General features: G+C 36.0%; 1 protein-coding gene across 1 annotated transcript; it reads right to left on the bottom strand.

Moving 5' to 3' along the window:
- Positions 1–1,425: 1,425 nt before the first annotated feature.
- On the bottom strand, positions 1,426–5,648 carry LOC110297058 (prolactin-inducible protein homolog). The gene is made up of 4 exons (XM_021165850.2): positions 5,464–5,648; positions 3,920–4,022; positions 1,955–2,066; positions 1,426–1,649 (listed from the first exon to the last, which is right to left on the bottom strand). The coding sequence occupies exons 1-4, from the start codon at positions 5,601–5,603 to the stop codon at positions 1,525–1,527; spliced, it is 480 nt and encodes a 159-aa protein (XP_021021509.1). The 5' UTR covers positions 5,604–5,648; the 3' UTR covers positions 1,426–1,524.
- Between the last annotated feature and the right edge of the window lie 5,744 nt (positions 5,649–11,392).

Below are 11,392 nucleotides of genomic sequence, written 5' to 3'. Positions count from 1 at the left end.
TTTCTTTGTGCTGGAAATTGAATTCTGGGTCTTCAATATCCAGCCAAGCATTTTACCAAAGAACTATATCCCATCTCATGTTTTTGATGTTGTTGTTGTTCTTGTTGTTGTTACATAACACTCCCAAGGGTGTTGAGAGGGCACTAGTGTAAGAAGTTTAAACAAGTTAGGTCACTATTTCCAGAGATTCCTGTTGATAAAGACTATTTTCTATAAAAAAATTCTTTTTTCTTTGATTATAGCTACCCTGTGTAACAGAGTAGCAACTATATGCTAGTCTTTGGTCGACTGAGTCTGTCAAGTAGTGTGGAGATCCATACTTATCTTTATCTGTGCTTAGGCTACTTGAGAAAGTTCTACCACCAACTTCCAGGAGTCCTATATGCCATTATCTAGTCCTAAGCAGGTTAGGTATGTGGAGATATGGGTAGGAAGAACTGGAGGAAGCTGGGTGTTAATGTGAGAATTGGTGGGGTGGGATATGGGGAAGGGTCGTGTGTATCTTTCAGCTTCAGAAGTTCTTACCACAATTTTGCTTCTGTTTGTCTTCACTGTTAATATAGGTTTAATATCTGAAGCTCTTATGCTCTTACTATGCCAGTGTATCCAGATTCCTGTGTACTTCTTTTGACCATGATGTCATTCTCTTTGAGGCATTGGGTGACATATTTTGTGTGGAATATGTGACATATATTTTGGGAGAGCTACTGTTAAGTAGCAGTATATCATTGCTGGAGAAAATATATTGGCCCAGGAAATAGAGAGTGGAAGTGTTATCTCTTGTCATAACTTTCAGTTGTGAACATATGGGAAGATTAGGTGTGTATGCAAAATATTTGATAAAATAATGTCAGACCATTGTTGAAAAACTTTTGCAAATTTATATACTCCCACTGGCAGTACATCATATTTCCAGCATCCCTCTATTTCACACACAGAAGCACAGAAACACACACACAGCAAAACTCAACTCTTCAAATTTTGCTTAATGAAAGACACAATACACAAAATGATCTGACATTCAAATGCACCATAAGCTCTGAGCTTATTCCTGGCCAGTAGTTGAAAAGAAGAAAGGTATAGATCAGATAGTTCAGAAGAACAGGAAGATGTAGTTGAACTATAAAGATAGAAGAACTTGAGATATTTCCTCAATCCCACTTTGACTTTTCAATATTACTCTGCAATCAGCTGTTCATTTTATCTCTGGGCATTTTCTCTTCTACTTTAAGTGGTGAGAACCAGTTCACACCTTACTCACTGGGATTTGTACACTTACTCTATCACTTTTGTTGAATGTGTCCTGTAAAAACAATGTTAAACCTTTGGCTGTCTGAGCAGATAAACAGTAGTTTGTAGAACAAAGATACAGAGTTCATTATGAAGCTGTAGAAGTTAGTTTACCAAACAGAATTTGACCTCAGATCATTTCACCCTATTTTATTTGCTGACAGATATAGATACATGAAAAGAATGCTCTTCTTCACAGGTAGCTTGGTGACATGTATCTATGGAAGACATCTTTCATGATACAATGATTTTTTGTGTAGCAGTTTCTACATATGAAGTTACTGGAAATATCTTTTCATCATCAGGACATATGCTCTTAGCTGGAACAACTTCTGCCTTCCCTTGTAAGGCAGTATTGTCTACAGGAAAGAAAATCAAAGTGTTAAATCATGAAATCTACATAGCTTCATCCACTTCTTCTGGATTTAGCAAAGTCTGAGTCCATTTCCAAAGTAAAAATTGCTGCTTGAACTCCCTTTATTCAGTGTCAGTGTCCTCTGTCCCCTCATGTTTTTTCACTTTGGTTTCTTATCAGTATACAGTGACTCCCCACCCCAGTTCTTCCTGCTAGGATCTGGTTTCTTTAATTTCTTCCCACTCTAATCCATCCTGACAATCATTGTTATCCAACATTCATAAGCAGGTAGGAAATGTTACCACTTACCAGAGACTTGAATATCCCAGAAGTATTTGTTTGTACTGCAAAGGCAGGAAGTGTAAATGGCATGAGAAGAAATGTACTTGATGCTTGGATTCATCACAGTACTGACTTTCACCTGAGTGAAGAAAGAGAGGAAGGGCTAGTATCAATATAGAAATGTCAGCCTGGATTTGACCATTCAGCAAAATATAAAACTCACAAAGCACTATGGGTAAGGAGGCCTAAGTATTTCCACCTAGCTATGCAGATACAGTAAATGCTTAGCAGGTTTTGGGTACCTTATAAGTCAAATTCAAATTTAGCCCCCATTCAGTGTAATAAAACAAACAACTGATTTGGGGGAATGGGAGGGGAGGCATACTAAAGAAACTACATGGATGGTCATGTTTAACTTATCAGTTGATTGTATAATGGATTACAAAGATCACTTAGTAATGTGATGGCCAAAGAGTATATATTGCTGTTGAGTTGTGTATAAGGCATTAGTTGGTCTAGCCTGAGGCTAAAGATTTCCAAATCGAAGTCAAAGCTGAATGATATAAACTTCTCAAGAACAAAGAAGGGTTTATAAGACCCTTATAAGACAGGAGACACCACGTTTTCTACTCTGATGTGCTGAAATGAATATGACAAAGACTAACAAGCAAATTGATCTTATAACCCAAACTCTCTGACTTTGGTTTTCTAGCTTGATACTTTTGTGCTTGTAACACAGTGTCTTATTTTTGTCATTGTGAGATGAAAGGGTTGATACCTATATCCCTTGCAAGAGTTTGTGAGTCTTTTTACTTTTTGAATGAAAGGTATCATTTTAGACATAAAACAACAGGTTTGTTATACAAATAGAAAAAAACCCAGGTTTAAAATAATTGGATGACTAGTCTTGACATATTGTTTTTCTTCAACCAATGATATAAAATTTTCAATCTATCATCAGATATAAGTAATGATTTCTTCTCTGTGGCTTAAGCAATATACTCTGCTAAAAACGCAATAGAAAGAATTTCTGGATATCTACCCAATACAAGATCAAAAATCATTTCTTATAACATTATTTTGTATGGGTAAAATTTGAGGACTCTTATATTTCTGTTGTGGATTTTGGCATCAGTAAAATTTCCCCTTTTCTTTTTTCATGATTTTTTAAATTCAGTTTGAAAAAACTATTTACTTACTTTTTTCTTATGTGGGTATGTATGTTCAATGCCCACACAGACTACAAGATAGTGTCAGATGCTCTGGAACTGAACTGTATATGGCTGTGAGCCATACTAAAAAAAAAAAAATGCTATTAACTCCTGAAGTATATCTCCAATCTTCAAACCTTCTTTTTGTATCTACTTTCTAAGAGACAAAGGATAATGTTGAAGGAATTGGTAAAGAATTGAGCAGGAAGTAAAGATTTTGGAACTACTGAAGAGGAAAGTAGATCAAAGGAAGGTGAGGACAATGTGTACCTGTGCTTATTGGGGGCAAGTAAGGCCTCACATTGAGGGACAGTTCACAATCACCTCACTCCTATATTTCTTACAACTTCCCATATCTCCTTGACTCTCCATCATTACTGCATGAGGTAGAGACAGCAGATGAGTGGAGGTGGAACCATGAGTCCAATAGCGTTTCCTGGTCACTGTCACTCAGTCATATTTATCTTTGTTTCATTGCCATTTCCCTTGAATTTTAGTCTTCCTATTTTTTCCTCTAAATTTTCATCTAGTTTCCCTGTGAAGACCCTCAGATCACAATTAAAAGTTGTTACCAGTTGTTATAGTGTTCACAACACTATAATATTACCTTTAGGATAGACTTTTACCTTTAGGATAAAAGCATGCATTTATAACATATCTGTAAGTTACAAATCTATGTACACAGAAAAAAAATAAAAAGGGCAATTTTTGAAAAATATTAAATCATTGAAAGTTTCTATTGTAATAATTTTTTCAAGTTATCTCTCAATTATTTACTTACCGCCATACATTGGCCCACATTATTTTTAACTTGGAGTGTTACTGTAAATTCATTTTTCCCTTTCATTGGAGAAACTATCATATCTACTGAAACTGGATTGTTCCTGTATGAGTAGAAAAGGTAGAAACACCAAATCATATTGAAGTCAAAGACTTAAGTGTTCTTGTATGGAAAGGCAGACAGAGCTCCAGGTATCAAGTGTCAGCAAGATACTTGTAAAGTTCAACACTTTACTCTGGAAAGACCCTTTGTATGTGATTTCTCTCAAAGTATTCCACATTGCTTGTTAACACACATCCAATATGATGAGACAAATAGAAGTTAAAATACATGGACCCAGTCTTAATCATCGGGTGAATGTGGGGACCTTGGGAAACAAAGCCACTTTATCTTTTCTGTCCCCAGTCATCATCTCAGGGTAGAGATTTATGACTTCAGAGTCTACCTTGGTGCAGTTACCTTTCTATTTTCCTTCGACAATTTTCTAAAAATACCTCAGAGCTCACCTTCTTCCAATAGTAGAATTTGGATAAGGATATTATATGCTCAGGATCTGTTAAATTCATCATATAAATAAATCTGTCCTCACAGTAAAAACTCACGCACCTCAATATTTTTTATTCAACACACTACTCTTTAGTTCTGTCATAGGAAACATAAGACATTCTAGTTCACAAAAAACTCAAATCATCTTGACATTATTCCCTCTGTTGTCCAGTTCTCTGCCTCTCTACTAAAACTTCCTTGGCACGTAATGTTTCCCCATCCAAACCTCCATGGTTTCATTACCATCTGGTAGATCCTCTTTTCCCATATGATTCTGCACACTGCTGGTAGACTCTGACTTCTCCTTGTAACTCAATGCTTTCCTCTTGCTAAATGTCATAGAAAATTTTACATTTCATTTTCTCTTTGTAAGAACTGGAATCTGATTATTTCTTTCCCTCTTTAGTCATAGACTTAAAGAATAATTTTATCACAAAACTAAGCTTATGTAAAGAAACAGGTTTGTTTAAATAGATCTCCTCCAGGTGTGATTAGCAGAGCCCTGAATAGTAGACTTGATGAGGATATAGACCTTTATTGTGTAATTTAGATAATTCTTCTATGGGTGATTTATTATTGCTTTTTTTGAGACAAAATGTTTGTCTCTGTCACCAGGTGAGTCATGAACATACAAAATCCTTTGCTTTTATATACCAAATTTAGAATTAGAGAGAAGTCTTAGCTATAGCTTAACCCAAAAATATAAGCTAAGCTCATCTCTCCTGTCATACTTGCCATATTGATGAGAAATAGTGTAGTATAACCAAAGATTATACTATAATCTAGGCAGAAAAATCAGTTTAAACACAATCTTTCAATTGTTACCTAGACCTAGACTCACAAGCCTTAGTCACAGAATATAGGCTTAAGAAGTGACATATTGCTTCACACTTTAGAAACTTGAAAAGTGAAACCATAAATTTCAGGAATTCCATATGTATCATCACCAACTGGGAAGACATTTCTAGGAAGGTGATGCAGAAAAGAGAAGTCCTTACCAATTTTCCTGACCATAGGGAGTCTCCAAAAATAAGCACAGAATCAAGAGATGCATAAGAGCTCCAGGCTGATAGAACATTTGAAGAGAAGCCATTCTGTAAGAGTTGACACTCACAAGCCTTAGCCATCTGAAACCCATAAGTCTCCTTTTATTTGTAGCAGGACCACAATGAAGCAGCTGCCAGGCTACTTAGGTAAAATCATCATATGCTAGGATGCCTCCCATTGCCACCTTGTTTATTCTTCTGTAACAAAGGTCAGGATCCAGCTGGATCTTCAAAGTGGATTATAGTGAATAAGAAATGAGATTTTCTCTTTCGTCAGTATGAGATTAGAATGTTCTTAGGTTATTAGAACTGATCCTGTCCCTTTTTTTTTTTAAGCAAGGTCTGTTCTTCTTTATTCTTTGCTTCCTAATCTGTTCTTACTATGGAAATATGTAAAATTTAATCACCTCTCTTTTTCTTCTTTTTTTTCCTTCACAAACTCTCACCTCCCTGATAACTCAGAGAGTCCCAACTCAAAAATATTCTTCAGTTGAGTAATAACTAACATATTATTATTACTTAACTTTCCTGATTTGCATCCTGAGGTACGGGGGGGGGGGAGTTCTGTAGGAGATGATGATCCTTCCTTTCATTCAGAGGAAGTTTATTGGAAACTAAAGGCATATATTTATAAAGAAGTCACATATGAATAGGGAGTTTAAATATATTTAATATCATTTTAACCATATCGTCAGAGAACAAGACCTGGTCAGATTTGCTTCTTGTATATTGGTTCTTTCACAAGATTTGGGAGCATATAAGATGTTAGGAAGCTTAATTTAGAAGTTTCCAAAGAAGATCTTGTCAGTCGTAACTTCAGCTATTGCTCTACCTAGTTTTTCTCACTGGAGAGTACATTTGTAGAGAGAGATTCCAGACTCCCCTTTTCATGGAAATTTGTGATCATCACTATGGTGCTGCAAGATAATATGAAAGATGAAGAAAGTTACAAAGTGTTAAAGTAAACAGCAGATCCATGGATTTGCCTTCTCACCATTGATGTAGGAGAATCTTGGTATCCTGAGATAGATGTCAAGGTGCCATCCCAGAATGAAGGGTCAGGATAATTCAGAATTCAGAGTGTCTGATAATCCATGATTCTACTTGAGACAGAGTGCTTAGGTTAGAGGATCTAGAGATGGCCTATAGCTTGAGATGGCATCTGTTTCATTTATTATTATTATTATTATTATTATTATTATTATTATATTAGTGTTACCTATGGATTGGGAGGAGCTACTGACAAACATCAGATGCCATGCACCCTAGGTTGTTTTTCCCCTTAAATAAATGCATTGAATGAGCTACCTTACTTTATCGTCCCTAAAATTCATTTTTCATCTTCTTTCTCTTTTCTTTAATGTTGTTTGTGAGAATTCATTGTGTATTTCATTGATTCCTTATAACTTTTGAAGTTTCTATTGCATGGAGTTCAAAAAATGGAAGAAATATGACCAGGACAAACAGGTCATTGCTCAGTGACTGAGTCGTAGGAGACAGTACCAGGAGATCAGAAGATAAAAAGGATAAAAGATAGAAAAGATAAGAAAATTTAGGATCAGGAGGTCTTCTAAAAGACACATCTTTTGCCAACCAACTTTATTATGAAGTACATTTTCTTATATACTCTTTTTTGGGTTAGAAATGGGATGAAATTAGTAGAACCTATCATATGTTATCTGGAAAATAGCAAGAAGCTAGTAAAAACCTGTTGCATGAGAGGAACACTGTTTCTTCAGAACATCACAGGCTGGGCACACAGCATCCTGGGAACTGATAGTCATATCCCCATACTCAGTGAAGATTTGAGTTCTCAGCATTTCTAGATATACATCAAGGCCTCTGGTGAAAACTCCCAAAGCCATGGATTCAGTCTATTTTGGCTTTACCAAGCATGTTCCTGGTTTTAAGAAGGAGCTATGTTATTTCTATATTCATCGAGGCCTCAGAGAAAAAGACAGTTGATCAAACAAGCTTTCTACAGAGGATAAGATATTGCAACGAAAACATAATCAAAGTGTGTTACATATGTGTATGGAAAAGCCTGGCACCTTGTTCAACCTCAGAAGCTATTCTTTCTCAAAGACTAACAGCTTTGTCTCTAAGCGTATCAGTGTACAGCGATAAAAAGAATATGGAAAAAGATATCTAAAATTAAGGGCCATTTTAGGAGTAGTAAAGAAATGTAATCCAGTAGAAGTTCCCTAAGAAGTATACATAACAGAAAGCAATTCAAATAAAGCCCCCTAAATAACTGGGGAGACAGAGCCCCCAAATGGACATCCCATGTTACCAAAGGAAAATCCCATTGTTGGAATGAGTTACAGCTAAATGAATTGTTAGATCAAGGAGTCCAGTGGGAATTCCCAAACAACCCAGGCTGTTGCCAAGATTAAAGATTGTTCCTCAAAATCTAACAACAAAGCCCCATTGCTAAAGACAAGACCTACATAACTCACTGAACATGGAGAAATCTAGCTGGTACCTACATAGAGACTGCATCACTATAGTATAGTGCCTTTCCTACAGAAAGGTACTTTGTAGCTACCAAAGATGATACATAAACACCAAACACAGACACAAACCATATATTCTAACAATGGAGTCCTGGCTACAAAATATGCTATTGCAATCATGACCCAAAGATTCTGGCAGTAACTACTCATTATATGATTTGACTTCTAATGACACCGGTTTACAGGCATAGATATGTATCTTCTTCAGCAATTATTAGAGAAGCATATTCCTGCAGCATATGGGAACAAATACAGAGACACACAGCAAGATAATATGCAGAAACTGAGAGACCTTGGAACACTCAGGCCTGAAACAGATATCTCCATCACATTTCTACCCTCAGTGTTCAATAAACTCTGCAGAAGAGGAGACAGAGTGTAAGAGCTGAAGGGGACAGAAGAAACCAATAAAACAAAGACCTTCTAAATCAGCACTATCAAAGCTCCTATGAATTCATAGAGAGAGAGTCAAATGCACAGGGCCTGCATGGATTTACATCAGTTTCTCTGTGTATATATTGTGGCTTCCTGAGTATACAAATGGGTGTGTCCTATAACTTAGACATTTTAGTGGGGCTCTTATCCCTCTGTTTGGTTTTGTTTTTTGAGTTTTGGAATTTATTTATTTATTTATTTGGTTTTGTTGTTTTGTTTTGTCTAATTCTGATGTGTTAGTTTCTGTTAACTATTTTATTGTATTTTATTATTATTCCTTGGAATTATGTTTTCTAATGAGACACAGTAAGGAAGTAGATTTTCATGGGAAGGGAAGTAGGGAGGATTTGGGATGGGTAGAGGGAAGGGAAACCAAAAAGCAGATATATTATGTGAAAAAATCATTTTCAATAAAATGAAAACAAAAAGAAATATCAAAGAATAGAAAGCAAGTAAGATCAGATTTTGGAGCCAGCAGGCTAGCCTTACAGATATACACAGCTTTTTTCTTTTCTCTTCTATCAAGCTTTACTTCTGTAATAGACATGGGTTTTATCTCATGTGGTTAGGATTTAGAAGTCATCATTTATGCTGTTGTAGTGATTGTGTTTATACCACCTGGCCTATAAAATAGTGTAGAGTTTTGATCTCTTGTGTTGTGATTTTCCCTAAGGGTGCTGCTGAGAGCCTTTGAGGGGTTCATTTTCACAATGCACCCTCATGAATTCATGAAATGACATAAAGGTTAGTAATGTGATTTGCTGGGCATAGAGTAGACCTGCTTAAAATAAATATGAATGTATGGTCCTTAGAAGTAAATGTGTTCTGGGTGTGTTACAAGAGAGAGAGGTTCTTAACTTAGTATTTCTTTGATTTTCATTTGCAGGACCTCAGATGGTGGTAAAGTGGTCAGCACCATAAAATTCAGTCTTGTGAAGATATGGAAGAATGATGATGTGGGTTCCAACCGTCATGACAGATGTGCATGAATAAATAAGTGTCCTAATATGTGAGTGCGAAGTCCAGAGAACGTGGGCAGGAAGGATAATTTACATTTTTAAAATTCAGGTATGTAACTCAATTTGTATGAATACATTTATCATACTTTAATTTTTCTATGGAAAAAATTGAATTTGTACTGCACAGCAAATCATATTGTTAGCCTTGCTGGCGTTTTTATAAATCCATGAAGTTGTAATGTGAACTCTTTCTCTTGAGTCATTTCTGAGCTTAGTTTAGTACACTTTTGGTAAAGTAAAACATTGCAGATTGTTGGTTTTCTTTTGTTTATGAAGGTGACAGGTTTGTATGTGATCCTCTACTCAGTTCCTCTACTCAGCTCTAAGAATACTTTTACCTTACATTAGGAAGAACGAAAACAATTGAATCAATGGCCTAAAGGTTGGTTATCAAAGATAAAAAGGGCATTGTGCAGATAAAAATAACACATGACTTGGACTATGTGTCCTATCTCGCCTTTTATTTATTTATGTAACCTCAGCAACCTTGGAATGAGTCTATTAAACAAGCCAGCTGTGTTGTTTCTTTTAATCTGTAGACAAAGGAACTATTGACATTCTTCTCTAGACTTTCCATTGGTGTATTCTATAGAACTTGGAAGTTTGGAGTGGGTCATGGAGTTCTTATGGAGAGGAAGAAAATATCATATTTATTCCCTTCTTTTATATCTCTAGGGGTACTATTCATAATTTTGAAAATTTACTTATTTATTATAATAAGAAAAGTTTACTTATAATGTCTTATTCTTTTTCCTGGCTTGATTAAGTTACACAGTTTAACTTAATAAATTCAACTATGGAGGTATCTGTTTTAGGCCTGGGTGTGCAACGTGTTGAGAATCTGGAATCTGAGGAGAAAAGGGAAAGATCACAGGGGAGCGCAAAGGTCACTAAAAGAGATCTACAAGTGCCTTAGCTATATGAGAAAACTAATAAACACAGCAAGTTTCACATTATCACACATGAGAAGCTCTGATATAGTTGGACTTTATAATTGTATAATTCATACAATAAAATTAGAAATGTGTTGTTGGTTCCTCTTTTATTTTTTTCTGTGCTAAGAGGGCACAATCAAAAGCTATTTGGATACCATTTGCTTGGGCTTTCAGTTGCAGGGAGAAGAATCTAGCATTGTGCAGAGGAATGGCAGCAGGTGGCAGCATGGTGACAAGATCTGAAGGCTGAGAGAGTACATCTCCAACCCAAAGAGGAAGCAGAAACAATGAATTTGGAAAGGGGAGGGGAGGAGGGAATCAGCTTTCAAATCTCATCCTCAGACATGTACTAGGTTTTGTGATACAGTTCCCTATGAGTACCATTCTCATTTAACTTACTATGTCTCCTTATTTTTACTTAACGAAATGGTAGTAAGAAAGTTAATGCTTCTTTCATGTTATATGATGGGGAGTTGGGGCAAATAACTTGGAACACAAAGTATTGGAGCTAGTATATAACACAGTCATTGAACTGGGTGTTTCTATTAAGTTACATAACAAAGGTCCCCTCTCTGCCTCTGAGTAGTAGACAGGTGTTTTCGTGTTGAAAATTTGAAAATGCCATTGGCCAATTTCTCCTGAGCAATCTTGCGCTTCCCCTGTGAGTGAAATCTTGTACTGTATTTTATATGTGTTGCTTACAGCTGTGTGTATGACAGTTGTGTGTGTAGGGGTGGGTGTGGGGAGAGGGAGAGGGAGAGTTAGTCAGAGAGACAGAGAAAGAGAGAGAAAATGAAAGTACTATACATTTTGACATTTTTATTAGGATATTAAGTCAGACAAATTAATGACTCTTGCACAAAATTTCCTCCCTTGGACCTGTTTTGAGGTTCTCTCTGTGAGCTAGTATTATTTTGGTATTTCATCTTCCTTGGATACATTCCTTATTTTTGTGTCAAAGAATTAGCCTTTGTTC

The sequence above is a fragment of the Mus caroli genome, chromosome 6 (assembly GCF_900094665.2).
Source record: "Mus caroli chromosome 6, CAROLI_EIJ_v1.1, whole genome shotgun sequence".
Lineage (NCBI taxonomy): Eukaryota > Metazoa > Chordata > Mammalia > Rodentia > Muridae > Mus > Mus caroli.
Note: the sequence above shows the minus strand (reverse complement) of the source record. Positions and strands in the feature narration are given on the sequence as shown.